Here is a 22863-nt window from a genome sequence, read left to right as displayed (position 1 = left end):
TTTGGAAGTTCTGGAAGCTTGGGTAAAATCTGCCAGGTGTCAAAGCAAACACCTTCTGATCAAGAAGCACACACTTTATTTATGATCGTTATCCTCAGATCTTCTTGAGATTGAGTGCTTTCTAGCCTCTGGCTTCAGCTCACAGACTTCATGAAATCTCCTCATGAGGTCTGTCGGCTCTCCAATGGTCCTGCTGACTTTCTGTACAATGTCAAACTGGACATGGGCCCTTGATGTTGGATGAGGTCTTTTGTGAGGCGCTCATGGTGTTTGCAGTTCTTGCATCAAATACGTTGGTATTGCTGGGGGCTGATTACCTTGATGTAAAGATCGACGCTGGGGTAGAGAAGCAGGTACGGGGAGTCAAACACAATCAGGAACAGACATGAAACAAGACAGGAACAGCGTTAGCACGTGGGTAAGCAACGAAAAATGACAATTAATGCTGAAGCAGGGAACAGAGCTGGCGCTGGACAAGCCGGCTGGGCGTAAACTCCCGACAAACCAGCAGAGGCATGGGAGCCTGGCGAACCAGCAGAGGCATGGGAGCCTGGCGAACCAGCAGAGGCATGGGAGCCCGACGGTCCGACTGGGATGTGAAAGCTTGTTGATCCCGCTGAGGCGTTGGAGCCCGATGACCCGGCGGAGGCGTAGTAGCCTGACGAGCCGGCTGGGCGTTGGAGCCCGATGACCCGGCGGAGGCGTAGTAGCCTGTTGATCCCGCTGAGGCGTTGGAGCCCGATGACCCGGCGGAGGCGTAGTAGCCTGACGAGCCGGCTGGGCGTTGGAGCCCGATGACCCGGCGGAGGCGTAGTAGCCTGTTGATCGCGCTGGGCGTTGGAGCCCGATGACCCGGCGGAGGCGTAGTAGCCTGTTGATCCCGCTGAGGCGTTGGAGCCCGATGACCCGGCGGAGGCGTAGTAGCCTGACGAGCCGGCTGAGGCGTTGGAGCCCGATGACCCGGCGGAGGCGTAGTAGCCTGACGAGCCGGCTGGGCGTTGGAGCCCGATGACCCGGCGGAGGCGTAGTAGCCTGACGAGCCGGCTGAGGCGTTGGAGCCCGATGACCCGGCGGAGGCGTAGTAGCCTGTTGATCCCGCTGGGCGTTGGAGCCCGATGACCCGGCGGAGGCGTAGTAGCCTGTTGATCCCGCTGAGGCGTTGGAGCCCGATGACCCGGCGGAGGCGTAGTAGCCTGACGAGCCGGCTGAGGCGTTGGAGCCCGATGACCCGGCGGAGGCGTAGTAGCCTGACGAGCCGGCTGGGCGTTGGAGCCCGATGACCCGGCGGAGGCGTAGTAGCCTGACGAGCCGGCTGAGGCGTTGGAGCCCGATGACCCGGCGGAGGCGTAGTAGCCTGTTGATCCCGCTGGGCGTTGGAGCCCGATGACCCGGCGGAGGCGTAGTAGCCTGACGAGCCGACTGGGCGTAAAAACCTGACGATCTGGGTGAGGTGCCTTCTGAGCCAACCGGGGCAGGAACCTCTCGAGCCAGCTAGAGCGTGACAGCCCGACGAGCTGGCGGCTTAGGCACCCCCGGTTCCATCAGCGGCGGCCCCCGGACCCGACGTCACCACCAACCGGAACGCCAGAACTCCCTGATGCTTCGCATGATGGCTTCAGCATTCTGTAAAGACTGACGCTGGAGATGAGCACACGGGTAAACAACAACAAATGACAATTAATGCTGAAGCAGGGGACCAGACAGATATAGGGATGGTAATGACAGAGGTGATTGAGTCCAGGTGAGTCCAATAATCGCTGATGCGCCTGACGGGAGGAAGGCAGGTGTGTGTAATGCTGTGGAGCCTGGCCCCCATTCGAGCACCAGGGAGGGGAGCGGGAGCAGGCGTGACACTTGAAGACATAAGGACCTCTAAGTATCTATCACTTTGTACCAGAAGTAGTTGTCATAGTGACCTTAAATATCTGAGATGGTCCTCATGCATTATGCAACACATTTGCAATGATAAACGTTGAATATGCCACATAAAATTGACTTTATCAGTTACTTCATTGTCAAGGATCAAACTACGTATAAATTATCTTTATCTGGAGGCTGGTCATCTGTCTCTGGGGCTGGGTTCAATACCTCTATCTGGAGGCTGGTCATCTGTTTCTGGGGCTGGGTTCAATACCTCTATCTGGAGGCTGGTCATCTGTTTCTGGGGCTGGGTTCAATACCTCTATCTGGAGGCTGGTCACCTGTCTCTGGGGCTGGGTTCAATACCTCTATCTGGAGGCTGGTCATCTGTCTCTGGGGCTGGGTTCAATACCTCTATCTGGAGGCTGGTATTCTAGGGCTGGGTTCAATACCTCTATCTGGAGGCTGGTCATCTGTCTCTGGAGCTGGGTTCAATACCTCTATCTGGAGGCTGGTCATCTGTCTCTGGTGCTGGGTTCAATACCTCTATCTGGAGGCTGGTCATCTGTCTCTGGGGCTGGGTTCAATACCTCTATCTGGAGGCTGGTCATCTGTCTCTGGGGCTGGGTTCAATACCTCTATCTGGAGGCTGGTCATCTGTCTCTGGGGCTGGGTTCAATACCTCTATCTGGAGGCTGGTCATCTGTCTCTGGGGCTGGGTTCAATACCTCTATCTGGAGGCTGGTATTCTAGGGCTGGGTTCAATACCTCTATCTGGAGGCTGGTCATCTGTCTCTGGGGCTGGGTTCAATACCTCTATCTGGAGGCTGGTATTCTAGGGCTGGGTTCAATACCTCTATCTGGAGGCTGGTCATCTGTCTCTGGTGCTGGGTTCAATACCTCTATCTGGAGGCTGGTCACCTGTCTCTGGGGCTGGGTTCAATACCTCTATCTGGAGGCTGGTCATCTGTCTCTGGGGCTGGGTTCAATACCTCTATCTGGAGGCTGGTATTCTAGGGCTGGGTTCAATACCTCTATCTGGAGGCTGGTCATCTGTCTCTGGAGCTGGGTTCAATACCTCTATCTGGAGGCTGGTATTCTAGGGCTGGGTTCAATACCTCTATCTGGAGGCTGGTCATCTGTCTCTGGTGCTGGGTTCAATACCTCTATCTGGAGGCTGGTCATCTGTCTCTGGGGCTGGGTTCAATACCTCTATCTGGAGGCTGGTCATCTGTCTCTGGGGCTGGGTTCAATACCTCTATCTGGAGGCTGGTCACCTGTCTCTGGGGCTGGGTTCAATACATCTATCTGGAGGCTGGTCATCTGTCTCTGGGGCTGGGTTCAATACCTCTATCTGGAGGCTGGTATTCTAGGGCTGGGTTCAAGACCTCTATCTGGAGGCTGGTCATCTGTCTCTGGGGCTGGGTTCAATACCTCTATCTGGAGGCTGGTATTCTAGGGCTGGGTTCAATACCTCTATCTGGAGGCTGGTCATCTGTCTCTGGTGCTGGGTTCAATACCTCTATCTGGAGGCTGGTCATCTGTCTCTGGGGCTGGGTTCAATACCTCTATCTGGAGGCTGGTCATCTGTCTCTGGGGCTGGGTTCAATACCTCTATCTGGAGGCTGGTCATCTGTCTCTGGAGGCTGGGTTCAATACCTCTATCTGGAGGCTGGTCACCTGTCTCTGGGGCTGGGTTCAATACCTCTATCTGGAGGCTGGTCATCTGTCTCTGGGGCTGGGTTCAATACCTCTATCTGGAGGCTGGTCATCTGTCTCTGGGGCTGGGTTCAATACCTCTATCTGGAGGCTGGTCACATGTCTCTGGGGCTGGGTTCAATACCTCTATCTGGAGGCTGGTCATCTGTCTCTGGGGCTGGGTTCAATACCTCTATCTGGAGGCTGGTCATCTGGGGCTGGTTTCAATACCTCTATCTGGAGGGATTTCAAACTGCTTTTGAAACCCCATCACTCAGTATGACAGGTTTATAAGGAGTTATGTCTCCTAAAGCAGTTACTCAGTATGACAGGTTTATAAGAGGTTAAGTCTTCTAAAGACATCACTCAGTATGACAGGGTTATAAGGGGTTATGTCTCCTAAAGCAGTTACTCAGTATGACAGGGTTATAAGGGGTTATGTCTCCTAAAGCCAGTGTGTAGTCCAGTCACAATAAAGACCATTTACCTTACAGAAGGTTCTGTATGTTCCTGTTCCAGTCGTACATTAAACCACAAACACGTCATACATCAACATGAATGGAAACTACTGATCTCGTTGAGGTCAGAATAACTATGTTACAAAGGAGACTTGAGCTTGTTAATAATAGAAAACGGATCGCTATAAAAGCAGTCATCAAATAAATCTTTCGATATTTAATTTAGCCATCTCTTCACTTTACTGCATTCTAATTCTAATTTTTGATGACTTTGGTATTCACATGGAAATGTCCCCAGACCCACTCCAAAAGGCTTTCGGAGCTATCATCGACTCAGTGGGTTTTGTCCAACATGTCTTCGGACCTACTCACTGCCATAGTCATACTCAGAACCTAGTTTTGTCCCGTGGAATGAATATTGTGGATCTTAATGTTTTTCCTCATTATCCTGGACTATCGAACCACCATTTTATTAAGTTTGCAATCGCAACAAATAATCTGCTCAGACCCCAACCAAAGATCATCAAAAGCCGTGCTATAAATTCTCGGACAACCCAAAGATTCCTAGATGCCCTTCCAGACTTCCTCCACCTACCCAAGGACGTCAGAGTACAAAAATCGTCTAACCACCTAACTGAGGAACTAAACGTAACCTTGCGTAATACCCTAGATGCAGCCGCACCCCCTAAAAACAAAAAACATTTGTCATAAGAAACTAGCTTCCTGGTATACAGAAAATACCAGAGCCCTAAAGCAAGCTTTCAGAAAATTGGAACAGAAATGGCGCTACACCAAACTGGAAGTCTTCCGACTAGCTTGGAAAGACAGTACCGTGCAGTATCGAAGAACCCTCATTGCTGCTCGATCATCCTATTTTTCCAACTTAACTGAGGAGAATAAGAACAATCCAACATGTATTTTTGATACTGTCGCAAAGCTAACTAAAAAGCAGCATCCCCCAGGAGAGGATGGCTTTCACTTCAGCAGTGATACATTCATCAACTTCTTTGACGAAAAGATCATGATCATTAGAAAGAAAATGACGGACTCCTCTTTAAATCTGCGTATTTCTACAAAACTCAGTTGTCCTGAGCTTGCACAACACACCCAGGACCTAGGATCAATGGAGACACTAACCAAAAGTTCTCATTCTTCTTCATTTTTCAGAAAACAAGCCTGAAACCATGTCTAAAGACTGTTGACATCTAGTGGAAGCCATAGGAACTGCAATCTGGGCCCTAACCCATTACATAGTCAATAGGCATTCATTGGAAAACCCACTCACATCAAATCAATCCCACTTCCTGGATGGATTTTCCTCGGGTTTCTGCCTGCCATATCAGTTCTGTTATACTCCCAGATATTATGTTAACAGTTTTAGAAGCTTCAGACTGTTTTCTATCCAAATCTACCAATTATATGCATATCCTAGCTTCTGGGCCTGACTAACAGGCAGTTTACTTGGGCACGCTTGTCTTCCAGATGTCAAAATACTGCCCCCTAGCCCAAAGAGGTTAATACTATATCTCTTGACACATTGATGAAAATAGTCTTGGCAACTAAACCTTCCAACTGCATACTGGACCCTATTCCAACTAAACTACTGAAAGAGCTGCTTCCTGTGCTCGGCCCTCCTATGTTGAACATAATAAACAGCTCTCTATCCACCGGATGTGTACCAAACTCACTAAAAGTGGCAGTAATAAAGCCTCTCTTGAAAAAACCTTGACCCAGAAAATATAAAAAAAACTGTCAGCCTATATCGAATCTCCCATTCCTCTCAAAAAAACATTGAAAAAGCTGTTGCGCAGCAATTCACTGCCTTCCTGAAGACAAACAGTGTATACATAACGTTTCAGTCTGGTTTTAGACCCCATCATAGCACTGAGCTTGCACTCGTGAAGGTGGTAAATTACCTTACTGTCCCTAGAATTTCTAAGCAAACGGGCTTTCTCCTATAGAGCTCCATTTTTATGGAATGGTCTGCCTGTCCATGTGCGAGACGCAGACTCGGTCTCGACCTTTAAGTCTTTATTGAAGACTCATCTCTTCAGTAGGTCCTATGATTAAGTGTAGTCTGGCCCAGGAGTGTGAAGGTGAATGGAAAGGCACTGGAGCAACGAACCACCCTTGCTGTCTCTGCCTTGCCGGTTCCCCTCTCTCCACTGGGATTCTCTGCCTCTAACCCTATTACAGAGGCTGAGTCACTGGCTTACTGGGGCTCTTCCATGCCATCCCTAGGAGGGATGCGTCACTTGAGTGGGTTGAGTCACTGACGTAATCTTCCTGTCCGGGTTTGGCGTCCCCCTCGGGTTCATGCCGTGGGGGAGATCTTTGTGGGCTATACTCGGCCTTGTCTCAGGATGGTAAGTTGGTGTTTGAAGTTATCCCTCTAGTGGTGTGGGGGCTCTGCTTTGGCAAAGTGGGTGGGGTGATATCCTGCCTGTTTGGCCCTGTCCGGGGGTATCATCGGACGGGGCCACAGTGTCTCCCGACCCCTCCTGTCTCAGCCTCCAGTATTTATGCAATAGTTCATGTGTTGGGGGGCTAGGGTCAGTCTGTTATATCTGGAGTATTTCTCCTGTCTTATCCGGTGTCCTATGTGAATTTAAGTATGCTCTCTCTAATTCTCTCTCTTTCTCTCTCTCTCTCTTTCTCTCTCTCTTCTCTCGGAGGACCTGAGCCCTTGGACCATGCCTCAGGACTACCTGGTCTGATGACTCCTTGCTGTCCCCAGTTTCAACTATGGAACCCTGACCTGTTCACCTGACGTGCTACTTTGTCCCGGACTTGCTGTTTTGGACTGTCTCTGTCTACCGCACCTGCTGTCTCTAACTCTGAATGATCGGCTATGAAAAGCCAAATGACATTTACTCCTGAGGTGCTGACCTGTTGCACCCTCGACAACCACTGTGATTATTATTATCTGACCCTGCAGGTCATCTATGAACGTTTCAACATCTTGGCCGTGTTCTGTTATAATCTCCACCCGGCACAGCCAGAAGAGGACTGGCCACCCCCTCATAGCCTGGTTCCTCTCTAGGTTTCTTCCTAGGTTCTGACCTTTCTAGGGAGTTTTTCCTAGCCACCATGCTTCTACATCTGCATTGCTTGATGTTTGATGTTTTAGGCTGGGTTTTGTACAGCACTTTGTGACATCAGCTGATGTAAAAAGGGATTTATAAATACATTGATTTATTGATTGATTGATTGATTGATACTGTGCAGTGCTATAGCATCAGAGTTGATAGCTGACTCCCAACAGAACCTCATCTAGACAACAGAGAAGAGGATACCAGCAACGCCATCATATCGTTGGATAGGGGAGGCAGGTAGACTAGTGGTTAGAGTGGAGGGGCGGCAGGTAGACTAGTGGTTAGAGTGGAGGGGCGGCAGGTAGCCTAGTGGTTAGAGTGGAGGGGCGGCAGGTAGCCTAGTGGTTAGAGTGGAGGGGCGGCAGGTAGCCTAGTGGTTAGAGTGGAGGGGCGGCAGGTAGCCTAGTGGTTAGAATGGAGGGGCGGCAGGTAGTCTAGTGGTTAGAGTGGAGGGGAGGCAGGTAGCCTAGTGGTTAGAGGGGGGAGGCAGGTAGCCTAGTGATTAGAGGGGGGAGGCAGGTAGCCTAGTGGTTAGAGTGGAGGGGCGGCAGGTAGCCTAGTGGTTAGAGTGGAGGGGCGGCAGGTAGCCTAGTGGTTAGAGTGGAGGGGAGGCAGGTAGCCTAGTGGTTAGAGGGGGGAGGCAGGTAGCCTAGTGGTTAGAGTGGAGGGGCGGCAGGTAGCCTAGTGGTTAGAGTGGAGGGGCGGCAGGTAGCCTAGTGGTTAGAGTGGAGGGGCGGCAGGTAGCCTAGTGGTTAGAGTGGAGGGGCGGCAGGTAGCCTAGTGGTTAGAGTGGAGGGGCGGCAGGTAGCCTAGTGGTTAGAGGGGGGGAGGCAGGTAGCCTAGTGGTTAGAGTGGAGGGGCGGCAGGTAGCCTAGTGGTTAGAGTGGAGGGGAGGCAGGTAGACTAGTGGTTAGAGTGGAGGGGCGGCAGGTAGCCTAGTGGTTAGAGTGGAGGGGCGGCAGGTAGCCTAGTGGTTAGAGGGGGGGAGGCAGGTAGCCTAGTGGTTAGAGGGGGGCAGCAGGTAGCCTAGTGGTTAGAGTGGAGGGGCGGCAGGTAGCCTAGTGGTTAGAGGGGGGGAGGCAGGTAGCCTAGTGGTTAGAGGGGGGCGGCAGGTAGCCTAGTGGTTAGAGGGGGGAGGCAGGTAGCCTAGTGGTTAGAGTGGAGGGGCGGCAGGTAGCCTAGTGGTTAGAGTGGAGGGGCGGCAGGTAGACTAGTGGTTAGAGTGGAGGGGCGGCAGGTAGCCTAGTGGTTAGAGTGGAGGGGCGGCAGGTAGCCTAGTGGTTAGAGGGGGGGAGGCAGGTAGCCTAGTGGTTAGAGGGGGGCAGCAGGTAGCCTAGTGGTTAGAGTGGAGGGGAGGCAGGTAGCCTAGTGGTTAGAGTGGAGGGGCGGCAGGTAGCCTAGTGGTTAGAGTGGAGGGGCGGCAGGTAGCCTAGTGGTTAGAGTGGAGGGGCGGCAGGTAGCCTAGTGGTTAGAGTGGAGGGGAGGCAGGTAGCCTAGTGGTTAGAGGGGGCGACAGGTAGCCTAGTGGTTAGAGGGGGCGACAGGTAGCCTAGTGGTTAGAGGCAGGTAGTCTAGTGGTTAGAGTGGAGGGGCGGCAGGTAGCCTAGTGGTTAGAGTGGAGGGGCGGCAGGTAGCCTAGTGGTTAGAGTGGAGGGGAGGCAGGGTAGCCTAGTGGTTAGAGGGGGGAGGCAGGTAGTCTAGTGGTTAGAGGGGGGCAGCAGGTAGACTAGTGGTTAGAGTGGAGGGGCGGCAGGTAGCCTAGTGGTTAGAGTGGAGGGGAGGCAGGTAGCCTAGTGGTTAGAGGGGGGAGGCAGGTAGCCTAGTGGTTAGAGTGGAGGGGAGGCAGGTAGCCTAGTGGTTAGAGGGGGGAGGCAGGTAGCCTAGTGGTTAGAGTGGAGGGGAGGCAGGTAGCCTAGTGGTTAGAGGGGGGAGGCAGGTAGCCTAGTGGTTAGAGTGGAGGGGCGGCAGGTAGCCTAGTGGTTAGAGTGGAGGGGAGGCAGGTAGCCTAGCGGTTAGAGTGGAGGGGCGGCAGGTAGCCTAGTGGTTAGAGTGGTGGGGCGGCAGGTAGCCTAGTGGTTAGAGTGGAGGGGCGGCAGGTAGCCTAGTGGTTAGAGTGTAGAGGAGGCAGGTAGCCTAGTGGTTAGAGGGGGGATGCAGGTAGCCTAGTGGTTAGAGTGGAGGGGAGGCAGGTAGCCTAGTGGTTAGAGGGGGGAGGCAGGTAGCCTAGTGGTTAGAGGGGGGAGGCAGGTAGCCTAGTGGTTAGAGGGGGGAGGCAGGTAGCCTAGTGGTTAGAGGGGGAAGGCAGGTAGCCTAGTGGTTAGAGGGGGAGGCAGGTAGTCTAGTGGTTAGAGGGGGGAGGCAGGTAGCCTAGTGGTTAGAGGGGGAAGGCAGGTAGCCTAGTGGTTAGAGGGGGGAGGCAGGTAGCCTAGTGGTTAGAGGGGGGAGGCAGGTAGCCTAGTGGTTAGAGGGGGAAGGCAGGTAGCCTAGTGGTTAGAGGGGGTGGCAGGTAGCCTAGTGGTTAGAGGCAGGTAGCCTAGTGGTTAGAGTGGAGGGGAGGCAGGTAGCCTAGTGGTTAGAGGCAGGTAGCCTAGTGGTTAGAGTGGGGCGGCAGGTAGCCTAGTGGTTAGAGGCAGGTAGCCTAGTGGTTAGAGTGGAGGGGAGGCAGGTAGCCTAGTGGTTAGAGTGGAGGGGAGGCAGGTAGCCTAGTGGTTAGAGGCAGGTAGCCTAGTGGTTAGAGTGTAGAGGAGGCAGGTAGCCTAGTGGTTAGAGGGGGAGGCAGGTAGCCTAGTGGTTAGAGTGTAGAGGAGGCAGGTAGCCTAGTGGTTAGAGGGGGAGGCAGGTAGCCTAGTGGTTAGAGGGGGGAGGCAGGGAGCCTAGTGGTTAGAGGGGGCAGCAGGTAGCCTAGTGGTTAGAGGGGGGAGGCAGGTAGCCTAGTGGTTAGAGGCAGGTAGCCTAGTGGTTAGAGGCAGGTAGCCTAGTGGTTAGAGGCAGGTAGCCTAGTGGTTAGAGGGGGGAGGCAGGTAGCCTAGTGGTTAGAGGGGGGGGGGCAGGTAGCCTAGTGGTTAGATGGGCAGCAGGTAGCCTAGTGGTTAGAGGGGGGGAGGCAGGTAGCCTAGTGGTTAGAGGGGGGCGGCAGGTAGCCTAGTGGTTAGAGGGGGGGGGGGGGGGGAGGTAGCCTAGTGGTTAGAGGGGGGAGGGGAGGCAGGTAGTCTAGTGGTTAGAGGGGGAAGGCAGGTAGCCTAGTAGTTAGAGGGGGGAGGCAGGTAGCCTAGTGGTTAGAGGGGGGAGGCAGGTAGTCTAGTGGTTAGAGGGGGGAGGCAGGTAGCCTAGTGGTTAGAGTGGAGGGGAGGCAGGTAGCCTAGTGGTTAGAGGGGGGAGGCAGGTAGCCTAGTGGTTAGAGGGGGGAGGCAGGTAGCCTAGTGGTTAGAGGGGGGAGGCAGGTAGTCTAGTGGTTAGAGGGGGGGGGCAGGTAGCCTAGTGGTTAGAGGGGGGAGGCAGGTAGCCTAGTGGTTAGAGGGGGGAGGCAGGAAGCCTAGTGGTTAGAGGGGGTGGCAGGTAGCCTAGTGGTTAGAGGGGGGAGGCAGGTAGCCTAGTGGTTAGAGGGGGGAGGCAGGTAGCCTAGTGGTTAGAGGGGAGGGGGCAGGTAGCCTAGTGGTTAGAGGGGGGAGGCAGGTAGTCTAGTGGTTAGAGGGGGGAGGCAGGTAGCCTAGTGGTTAGAGGGGGGAGGCAGGTAGCCTAGTGGTTAGAGGGGGGAGGCAGGTAGCCTAGTGGTTAGAGTGTAGAGGAGGCAGGTAGCCTAGTGGTTAGAGGGGGGAGGCAGGTAGCCTAGTGGTTAGAGGGGGGAGGCAGGTAGCCTAGTGGTTAGAGGGGGGAGGCAGGTAGCCTAGTGGTTAGAGGGGGGAGGCAGGAAGCCTAGTGGTTAGAGGGGGTGGCAGGTAGCCTAGTGGTTAGAGGGGGGAGGCAGGTAGCCTAGTGGTTAGAGGGGGGAGGCAGGTAGCCTAGTGGTTAGAGGGGGGAGGCAGGTAGCCTAGTGGTTAGAGGGGGGAGGCAGGTAGCCTAGTGGTTAGAGGGGGGAGGCAGGTAGCCTAGTGGTTAGAGGGGGGAGGCAGGTAGCCTAGTGGTTAGAGGGGGGAGGCAGGTAGCCTAGTGGTTAGAGGCAGGTAGCCTAGTGGTTAGAGTGGAGAGGCAGGTAGCCTAGTGGTTAGAGGGGGAGGCAGGTAGCCTAGTGGTTAAAGGGGGAGAGGCAGGTAGCCTAGTGGTTAGAGGGGGAGGCAGGTAGCCTAGTGGTTAGAGGGGGGAGGCAGGTAGCCTAGTGGTTAGAGGGGGGAGGCAGGTAGCCTAGTGGTTAGAGGCAGGTAGCCTAGTGGTTAGAGAGTTGAGCCAGTAACTGAAAGGTTGCTGGATTGAATCCCAGAGCTGACAAGGTAAAATATATCGTTCTGGTAGACCGTCATAGTAAAGAAGAATTTGTTCTTAACTGACTTGCCTAAATAAAGGTAAATAATAATAATAATAATTGCCTTAATAACTAAATAAGGACCAAGTGTCATTCAGCTCATTGACCAGTGAGTTGTGTCTGTGGGATACGACCGACACATTGACCTGACTGGAGCAGAGGGTCTGAACACAGGCTGTGTCCCAAATGGGACCTGCTGGAGCAGAGGGTCTGAACACAGTCTGTGTCCCAAATGGGACCTGACTGGAGCAGAGGCTCTGAACACAGGCTGTGTCCCAAATGGGACCTGGCTGGAGCAGAGGGTCTGAACACAGGCTGTGTCCCAAATGGGACCTGACTGGAGCAGGGGGTCTGAACACAGGCTGTGTCCCAAATGGGACCCTATTCCCCATGTAGTGCACTACCTTTCGACCAGGGCCTATAGGTCTCTATAAGGAATAGGCAGTCACACTACAGAATTAAAGATAAAGACGTAGGAAGTTGTTCACTGGAGAAAGAAGAGAATTGGTGGGGAGGAACGTTTGACCATACAAGGACACACCCATCTGACTGCCACTGTTATGTGTTTGTTGAAATATGTCAACTTAGTCCCACACACAGAGACACACACACAGACACACACAGAGACACACACAGAGACACACACAGAGACACAGAGACACACACACAGACACACAGAGACACACACACAGAGACACACAGAGACACACCAGGCTAATTAGAATAGGAAGTGGCTGACGATACACACCATTCTTTGTCCTCTGTGATTCATGGAAGATACAGCCATAACATCCTCAGAATAAAAATATTTCTCATAGACCAGATAGGTCCAGTGGAATGTGCTGTATTATCCCATACACCAGATAGATCCAGTGGAATGTGCTGTATTATCCCATACACCAGATAGGTCCAGTGGAATGTGCTGTATTATCCCATACACCAGATAGGTCCAGTGGAATGTGCTGTATTATCCCATACACCAGATAGGTCCAGTGGAATGTGCTGTATTATCCCATACACCAGATAGGTCCAGTGGAATGTGCTGTATTATCCCATACACCAGATAGGTCCAGTGAAATGTGCTGTATTATCCCATACACCAGATAGGTCCAGTGGAATGTGCTGTATTATCCCATACACCAGATAGGTCCAGTGGAATGTGCTGTATTATCCCATACACCAGATAGGTCCAATGGAATGTGCTGTATTATCTCATACACCAGATAGGTCCAGTGGAATGTGCTGTATTATCTCATACACCAGATAGGTCCAATGGAATGTGCTGTATTATCTCATACACCAGATAGGTCCAGTGGAATGTGCTGTATTATCTCATACACCAGATAGGTCCAGTGGAATGTGCTGTATTATCTCATACACCAGATAGGTCCAATGGAATGTGCTGTATTATCTCATACACCAGATAGGTCCAGTGGAATGTGCTGTATTATCCCATACACCAGATAGGTCCAGTGGAATGTGCTGTATTATCTCATACACCAGATAGGTCCAGTGGAATGTGCTGTATTATCTCATACACCAGATAGGTCCAGTGAAATGTGCTGTATTATCCCATACACCAGATAGGACCAGTGGAATGTGCTGTATTATCCATACACCAGATAGGTCAATGGAATGTGCTGTATTATCCATACACCAGATAGGTCCAATGGAATGTGCTGTATTATCCATACACCAGATAGGTCCAATGGAATGTGCTGTATTATCCCATACACCAGATAGGTCCAGTGGAATGTGCTGTATTATCTCATACACCAGATAGGTCCAGTGGAATGTGCTGTATTATCTCATACACCAGATAGGTCCAGTGAAATGTGCTGTATTATCCCATACACCAGATAGGTCCAGTGGAATGTGCTGTATTATCCCATACACCAGATAGGTCCAGTAGAATGTGCTGTATTATCCCATACACCAGATGGGTCCAATGGAATGTGCTGTATTATCTCATACACCAGATAGGTCCAATGGAATGTGCTGTATTATCCCATACACCAGATAGGTCCAGTGGAATGTGCTGTATTATCTCATACACCAGATAGGTCCAATGGAATGTGCTGTATTATCCCATACACCAGATAGATCCAGTGAAATGTGCTGTATTATGTCATACACCAGATAGGTCCAGTGGAATGTGCTGTATTATCCCATACACCAGATAGGTCCAGTGGAATGAACTGTATTATCCCATACACCAGATACAGTCCATTTGGAAAGTATTCAGACCCCTTGACTTTTTCCACATTTTGTTACGTTACAGCCTTTTTCTAAAATGGGTTAAATTGTTTTATTTCCTCATCAATCTACACACATTACAGAAAATGGTCTGCCTGTCCATGTGAGAGACGCAGACTCGGTCTCAACCTTTAAGTCTTTATTTAAGACTCATCTCTTCAGTGGGTCCTATGATTGAGTGTAGTCTGGCCCAGGAGTGTGAAGGTGAACGGAAAGGCACTGGAGCAACGAACCTCCCATGCTGTCTCTGCCTGGCCGGTTCCCCCTCTTTCCACTGGGATTTTCTGCCTCTAACCCTATTACAGGGGCTGAGTCACTGGCTGACTGGTGCTCTTCCATGCCGTCCCTAGGAGGGGTGCATCACTTGAGTGGTTTGAGTCACAGAAGTCAGTCCACGTCAGTCAAAGGCTACGGTACATGTAGATGTTTTGCTTCACAATGACAAACACAGAGTTGGTTACGCAGAAACTGATCTGGGACCAGGCTTAGGCCACTATACATGGCAACATTTTTTCAACTGATCTGGGACCAGGCTTAAGCTACTATACATGGCAACGTTTTTTCAACTGATCTGGGACCAGACTTAGGCCACTATACATGGCAACGTTTTTTCAACTGATCTGGGACCAGGCTTAGGCCACTATACATGGCAACGTTTTTTCAACTGATCTGGGACCAGGCTTAAGCTACTATACACGGCAACGTTTTTCAACTGATCTGGGACCAGGCTTAAGCTACTATACATGACAACGTTTTTTCAACTGATCTGGGACCAGGCTTAAGCTACTATACATGACAACGTTTTTCAACTGATCTGGGACCAGGCTTAAGCTACTATACACGACAACGTTTTTTCAACTGATCTGGGACCAGGCTTAGACCAATATACATGACAACGTTTTTTCAACTGATCTGGGACCAGGCTTAGACCAATATACATGGTAACGTTTTACCATTTACGTTTCTACTCCATGTCAATAAAAAGTTATTCTCCCAAAGTCCAAGGACTATTGAGAAACGTCCACTGCAAAGCAGCTCTCATCATGCCTGTCTGATATTGCCCGAACCATCTGTTACCATCTCAAATGTATTATCAGAAACCCTTTAGTTAAATTACAGATCCTCCTTAATCAAAGTCGATTGAGTTACAAGAGTCCCCAAGAGAAATCCACGCTCTCTTCTGTTCTTCACACTATGACAATAATACTTTGTTTGGAATTAAAGTTCAGACTTTCCCACCTACAGACAGAAAGGGATGGATCAAATATCCGGCTGTCCATGTGGGTTGATATTAAATCAACGTTGGTCACATGGTGTATCTGGTTTGGTGTCTCGATGAGGGTGTATGTTCTGCTGAGATAACTGAGATGATCTACTGTTGATCACTACCAGACAGACCAGGATGATGTGAAGTAGCTTATAGTATCTGGTTTGGTGTCTCGGTGAGGGTGTATGTTCTGCTGAGATAACTGAGATGATCTACTGTTGATCATTACCAGACAGACCAGGATGATGTGAAGTAGCTTATAGTATCTGGTTTGGTGTCTCGATGAGGGTTTATGTTCTGCTGAGATAACTGAGATGATCTACTGTTGATCATTACCAGACAGACCAGGATGATGTGAAGTAGTCTGTCTGGAGTCTCACTACCAGACTGACTATGGAGTCTCTAGTCTGTCTGGAGTCTCTAGTCTGTCTGGAGTCTCTAGTCTGTCTGGAGTCTTCAGTCTGTCTGGAGTCTCTAGTCTGTATGGAGTCTTCAGTCTGCCCGGAGTATTCAGTCTGTCTGGAATCTCTAGTCTGTCTGGAGTCTCTAGTCTGTCTGGAGTCTCTAGTCTGTCTGGAGTCTCTAGGATGCACTTTGTCACATCTCCTCATGTAAAAAGGGCTTCATAAATACACTTATTGATTGATTGATAGTGCCCTCAAAGCTCATCACTAACTGGGTCCTGGACTTCCTGACAGTCTGACCCCAGGTGGTGTAGTTAGGAATCAACACCTCCACAATGCTAATCCTCAACACGGGGGCCCCCCAGGACCTACACTAGCTGTTACAAGGGTGTGTGCTCAGCCCCTTCCTGTACTCCCTGTTCACCCATGACTGCGTGGCCACACACGTCTCCAACTCAATCATCACGTTTGCAGACGACACAAGGCCTGATTACCAACAACAACGAGACAGACTACACGGAGGAGGTAAGAACCCTGGCGGAGTGGTACCAGGAAAATAACCTCCCTCTCAACGTCAACAAAACGAAGGAGCTGATCGTGGACTCCATCCACATCGATGGGGCCGCAGTGGAGAAGGTGAAAAGCTTCAAGTTCCTCTCGGCCACTGATCACACCGACTGGCACGTGTGTTATACTGTTGCTCATTAAAAAAACGAGACTTCAGTCTTGGAGGTGTGTTTCCTGACCGATGTTCGTCCCCCCCCCCATGAGCCACTGTATACACGAAGCCTATTTCACTTCCTCAAAATCCCCAGAATGAATTTAAATTAATCCAATAAATCTGTAATAAATGTTGATATTTTGGCCGAGGATGTTTTAGTCGTGCATTTTTCCATAGCTTTAGGTGTTTGGTGCAGCATTTTGTCAAGTCAAAAATACATGTTGTAAACAGTCGGAGCTGCTGGGCAGAGATCATCCATTATATTCAGCCGCTGGACGATTTCTTCTTGAGTGGACGATCGGGGGGGGCCGGAAACACAATTACAAATATTTTGTAGACTGCAAATTAACCGCAAGAAGCCCAAACAGATATCTTATTTGACTAAAACATAATCATTTCAAAACCTTGCTTACATTTGTTTATGATCACATGTCTCTCTCTATTATGGGAATACTTGGGAACAGATTTCTTAAATTAAAATCACTAGGAGCTGATTTCCTGGTGTTTGTACAGTCTTTTATGTCCAACAATGAAAATTAGAAACGAAAAACACTTGGGGGGGGGGGCAAATAAAACCACCCGCAGGTCAGATTCGACCTGCTGGCTACCAGTTGGGGAACCCGGCTACCAGTCGGGGAACCCTGCTACCAGTCGGGGAACCCTGCTACCAGTCGGGGAAGCCCGGCTACCAGTCGGGGAACCCGGCTACCAGCCGGGGAACCCTGCTACCAGTTGGGGAACCCGGCTACCAGTTGGGGAACCCTGGTCTATGCTTTCGGATAGAGAGCAATCACTGCAACTGTTCATCCCATGTTAGTGGGCAGATGGGACATTGTCAAATCAACTCAGTTTTCGACGAGACTGACTTGATGACCAAAATTATCCTATTTTACACTTTGTAAGTAAATGTTGACATTAGTTCAACTGTTGCTGACTCGTATAGATTCCACACGGGCCATTTTTCAAATGGATTAGTAGTAGCTCTTTAAATCTGTCCCAATACCCTCACAACCACGTGTTTTGAAAAACTCCAGCAAATGTAAGGTTTCGTCTTGTTAAAGTTGGTGGCAGCTCAGTTACCACTAGTTTTAGAAGTACAAAACACATCATTTTAACAGTGTAGGGATAGGGTATCATTCAGGACACAATATTCCAGAGGCTCAGTCAACTCTGACACTCATCTACAGCTGTACTCCCAGATGTCCTCACATCATTACCCTCCAAACCTCTCACAAACCTCTCTCTCACTCCAGATGTTCTCACATCATTACCCTCCAAACCTCTCACACTCACTCATTCCAGATGTTCTCACATCGTTACCCTCCAAACCTCTCACAAACCTCTCTCTCACTCCAGATGTCCTCACATCATTACCCTCCAAACCTCTCACAAACCTCTCTCTCACTCCCAGATGTTCTCACATCATTACCCTCCAAACCTCTCTCTCACTCCCAGATGTTCTCACATCATTACCCTCCAAACCTCTCTCTCACTCCCAGATGTTCTCACATCATTACCCTCCAAACCTCTCTCTCACTCCAAATGTTCTCACATCATTACCCTCCAAACCTCTCTCTCACTCCAGATGTTCTCACATCATTACCCTCCAAAACTCTCACTCCTTCCAGATGTTCTCACATCATTACCCTCCAAACCTCTCTCTCACTCCAGATTGTGACGACCCTCCCACTCCGTCTCCCGTATTCTCTCTCTTTGTTCTTGTTTCCTTATTAGGATGCCGGTGGGCGGAGCTGGGAGGGTGGTCAGCTACATGGGAAACACCTGGGCCCGGGTGTGTCCCAGGATAAATAGACCTGGGCCCGGGTGTGTCCCAGGATAAATAGACCTGGGCCCGGCTGTGTCCCAGGATAAATAGACCTGGGCCCGGGTGTGTCCCAGGATAAATAGACCTGGGCCCGGCTGTGTCCCAGGATAAATAGACCTGGGCCCGGGTGTGTCCCAGGATAAATAGACCTGGGCCCGGGTGTGTCCCAGGATAAATAGACCTGGGCCTGGGTGTGTCCCAGGATAAATAGACCTGGGCCTGGGTGTGTCCCAGGATAAATAGACCTGGGCCCGGGTGTGTCCCAGGATAAATAGACCTGGGCCCCGGTGTGTCCCAGGATAAATAGACCTGGGCCCGGCTGTGTCCCAGGATAAATAGACCTGGGCCCGGCTGTGTCCCAGGATAAATAGATCTGGGCCCGGGTGTGTCCCAGGATAAATAGACCTCTGCCACATTCATTGGGGAGACTCTCTCCATGCAGACACACTATGGTTTATTTGTATATAGGTTACCTTAGTTAATAAATATATATTTGTTATTCCTTGTCTCCACGTTGTCTCCCTTTTGTTATGAACTTTGAGCCGGTTCGTGACAAGTGGGGGCTCGTCCGGGATTTTGAACGGATTGTGTTTCTGTAAGTGCTCTGTTTATATATTTTGTTAGTTTGTTTGAGTTTGATAGGCCCAGTATTGGTTGCCTTTTGTTTGTTTGGTTTGTGTACTGCGTTGGAGAGAGTACATCGGTTAGTTTCCAGGCCTCTGCCCAGCCTGGAAACTCTTGTTCTACTCGCTGTTGGGACATTGGTCTGAGGAGGTGAGTACAATCAGCTGTGTACCTCGGTGGGAGATTTGGATAGGGTAGTGAAACTTACTACCAAGAGCTATAGTCTTTTTCCCCTGACAGGCTTAGCGACGTGTTTCATTTTTGGAATATGTTGGACATGGTTAATGTTTGGTCCCGTGTAGCTCAGTTGGCTCAGTTGGCTCAGCATGGTGCTAGGGTTGTGGGTTCGATTCCCACGGGGGACCAGTAGGGAAAATAAATTGTATGAAATGTATGCAATTCACTACTGTAAGTTACTCTGGATAAGAGCGTCTGCTAAATGACTAAAATGTTTGTTGTTTTGTGTGGTGTCTGTGGACTGAGCAGTTGTCTCGGGGGCACATCCGTGGCTTGGGGGAATCACCCAGCGTGCTGGGAGGGGTTACTTCCTTGCCAGCGGGCTACAGTGCATAATTACCCGCCTCGAATCCACACGAAGAATAGAGTTGATTTATTGTAGGTTTTGGGGAAGCTCCATATCTCATCTCTCTTTCTGTGGTGTCCAGTGTGATGGTAATTTCTCTTGTTGTGGTCTGGTGTGCTCAGCAGAGGGGTTGAGCGAGATTATTATTTAGTATTTACTAGTGACTATGAACCGTTGGGAAGTGACTGTGAACCGTTGGGAAGTGACTGTGAACCGTTGGGAAGTGACTATGAACCGTTGGGAAGTGACTGTGAACTGTTGGGAAGTGACTGTGAACCGTTGGGAAGTGACTGTGAACCGTTGGGAAGTGACTGTGAACCGTTGGGAAGTGACTGTGAACCGTTGGGAAGTGACTGTGAACCGTTGGGAAGTGACTGTGAACTGTTGGGAAGTGACTGAACCGTTGGGAAGTGACTGTGAACCGTTGGGAAGTGACTGAACCATTGGGAAGTGACTGAACCGTTGGGAAGTGACTATGAACCGTTGGGAAGTGACTGTGAACCGTTGGGAAGTGACTGTGAACCGTTGGGAAGTGACTGAACCATTGGGAAGTGACTGAACCGTTGGGAAGTGACTGTGAACCGTTGGGAAGTGACTGTGAACCGTTGGGAAGTGACTGTGAATCGTTGGGAAGTGACTGTGAACTGTTGGGAAGTGACTGAACCGTTGGGAAGTGACTATGAACCGTTGGGAAGTGACTGTGGACCGTTGGGAAGTGACTGAACCGTTGGGAAGTGACTGTGAACCGTTGGGAAGTGACTGAACCATTGGGGAAGTGACTGAACCGTTGGGAAGTGACTGAACCGTTGGGAAGTGACTGTGAACCGTTGGAAAGTGACTGTGAACCGTTGGGAAGTGACTGTGAACCATTGGGAAGTGACTGTGAACCGTTGGAAAGTGACTGTGAACCGTTGGGAAGTGACTGAACCGTTGGGAAGTGACTGTGAACCGTTGGGAAGTGACTGTGAATCGTTGGGAAGTGACTGTGAACTGTTGGGAAGTGACTGTGAACTGTTGGGAAGTGACTGTGAACCGTTGGGAAGTGACTGTAAACCGTTGGGAAGTGACTGTGAACCGTTGGGGAGTGACTGTGAATATGATCTGTTGGGAAGTGACTGTGAACCGTTGGGAAGTGACTGAACTGTTGGAAAGTGACTGTGAACCATTGGGAAGTGACTGTGAACCGTTGGGAAGTGACTATGAACCGTTGAGAAGTGACTGTGAACCGTTGGGAAGTGACTGAACTGTTGGGAAGTGACTGTGAACCGTTGGGAAGTGACTGTGAACCGTTGAGAAGTGACTGTGAACCGTTGGGAAGTGACTGTGAACCGTTGGGAAGTGACTGTGAACCGTTGGGAAGTGACTGTGAACCGTTGGGAAGTGACTGTGAACCGTTGGGAAGTGACTGTGAACCGTTGGGAAGTGACTGAACCGTTGGGAAGTGACTGAACCGTTGGGAAGTGACTGAACCGTTGGGAAGTGACTGTAAACCGTTGGAAAGTGACTGAACCATTGGGAAGTGATTATGAACCGTTGGGAAGTGACTGTGAACCGTTGGGAAGTGACTGTGAACCGTTGGGAAGTGACTGAACCGTTGGGAAGTGATTATGAACCGTTGGGAAGTGACTGTGAACTGTTGGGAAGTGACTGTGAACCGTTGGGAAGTGACTGTGAACCGTTGGGAAGTGACTGAACCGTTGGGAAGTGATTATGAACCGTTGGGAAGTGACTATGAACCGTTGAGAAGTGACTGTGAACTGTTGGGAAGTGACTGTGAACCGTTGAGAAGTGACTATGAACCGTTGAGAAGTGACTGTGAACCGTTGGGAAGTGACTGTGAACCGTTGGGAAGTGACTGTGAACCGTTGGGAAGTGACTGAACCGTTGGGAAGTGACTGAACCGTTGGGAAGTGACTGAACCGTTGGGAAGTGACTGTAAACCGTTGGAAAGTGACTGAACCGTTGGGAAGTGATTATGAACCGTTGAGAAGTGACTGTGAACTGTTGGGAAGTGACTGTGGACCGTTGGGAAGTGACTGTGGACCGTTGGGAAGTGACTGAACCATTGGGAAGTGACTGTAAACCGTTGGGAAGTGACTGAACCGTTGGGAAGTGACTGAACCGTTGGGAAGTGACTGAACCGTTGGGAAGTGACTGTCATTGGGAGATGTTGTAAAAATTAGATGACCAACTCGGGGTTCTGTTCATTAGACAGCACCTCTCCTGGTCCAACTCAGGGTTCTGTTCACTAGGCAGCACCTCTCCTGGTCCAACTCAGGGTTCTGTTCACTAGGCAGCACCTCTCCTGGTCCAACTCAGGGTTCTGTTCACTAGACAGCACCTCTCCTGGTCCAACTCAGGGTTCTGTTCACTAGGCAGCACCTCTCCTGGTCCAACTCAGGGTTCTGTTCACTAGACAGCACCTCTCCTGGTCCAACTCAGGGTTCTGTTCACTAGACAGCACCTCTCCTGGTCCAAATCAGGGTTCTGTTCACTAGGCAGCACCTCTCCTGGTCCAACTCAGGGTTCTGTTCACTAGACAGCACCTCTCCTGGTCCAAATCAGGGTTCTGTTCACTAGACAGCACCTCTCCTGGTCCAACTCAGGGTTCTGTTCACTAAGCAGGAAACAGAAGTGAACATTCAGAAAACGCAGTGAACCGAGGAGGTACTGTCTGAATCCAATAAGAAACACTTTTCCCTCATTGCAATATGTTTAGGAAAAAGTTTGCTACAGTGTTCTCTAATGAACACATCCCTGGGCAAAAGCCCTCGTCCACATCTCCCATCTGAACAGAGAGGACATGCTGACGGAGTGCAGCCTTGGATGTTTATTAGTTCAGGGAGGTTTAGGAGGTACATCATATTAGCCTTGTCTTTACGGCATCGCCATCATTTGATGCTGATCAGGTTCACTGGGAGATTTAGTAACCAAAAAACAGTTATATTATCCTGATGTCTGAGCTAACAGCACACTGGAGACTGTGTTCTCAATGGCAGCCTATTTCCTACCAGGGCCCTGGTCAAAAGTAGTGCACTATGTAGGGAATAGGGTGCCATTTAAGATGAACACTAGATTTGGATCTGTTGTTCAGGCTGCACGCCAGGTACGGCTGTGTGACTGAAGACCAGATGTTGGTAATACCTCTCTTATCGTCTGTGCTTCCACTGGACAGTGGCGGGGGCCTGCAGGGCTAGAGACACCCAGCCAGTCCGAACACATATTACCTTCCCACCTGATCTGGTGTCTGGTTGTTGTTTTTCTCTTCCCTTCCAGAGAACATTAGTTATAGCTCTAAGAACATTAGTTATAGCTCTAAGAACATTAGTTATAGCTCTACGGACATTAGTTATAGCTCTAAGAACATGTTATAGCTCTAAGGACATTAGTTATAGCTCTAAGAACATTAGTTATAGCTCTAAGAACATGCTATAGCTCTACGGACATTAGTTATAGCTCTAAGAACATGTTATAGCTCTAAGAACATTAGTTATAGCTCTAAGAACATTAGTTACAGCTCTAAGAACATGTTATAGCTCTAAGGACATTAGTTATAGCTCTAAGAACATGTTATAGCTCTAAGAACATGCTATAGCTCTAAGGACATTAGTTATAT

At 50.2% G+C, this 22863-nt stretch overlaps 1 protein-coding gene across 1 annotated transcript; it reads right to left on the bottom strand.

The window, feature by feature from the left end:
- Positions 1-439: 439 nt before the first annotated feature.
- Positions 440-1608, bottom strand: LOC115183996 (collagen alpha-2(I) chain-like). The gene is made up of 2 exons (XM_029744993.1): positions 1578-1608; positions 440-1419 (listed from the first exon to the last, which is right to left on the bottom strand). The coding sequence occupies exons 1-2, from the start codon at positions 1606-1608 to the stop codon at positions 440-442; spliced, it is 1011 nt and encodes a 336-aa protein (XP_029600853.1).
- Positions 1609-22863: the final 21255 nt, after the last annotated feature.

Source organism: Salmo trutta, unplaced genomic scaffold (assembly GCF_901001165.1).
Source record: "Salmo trutta unplaced genomic scaffold, fSalTru1.1, whole genome shotgun sequence".
Lineage (NCBI taxonomy): Eukaryota > Metazoa > Chordata > Actinopteri > Salmoniformes > Salmonidae > Salmo > Salmo trutta.
The sequence above is the reverse complement of the archived record's forward strand: the minus strand, read 5'-3'. Positions and strand labels throughout refer to the sequence as shown.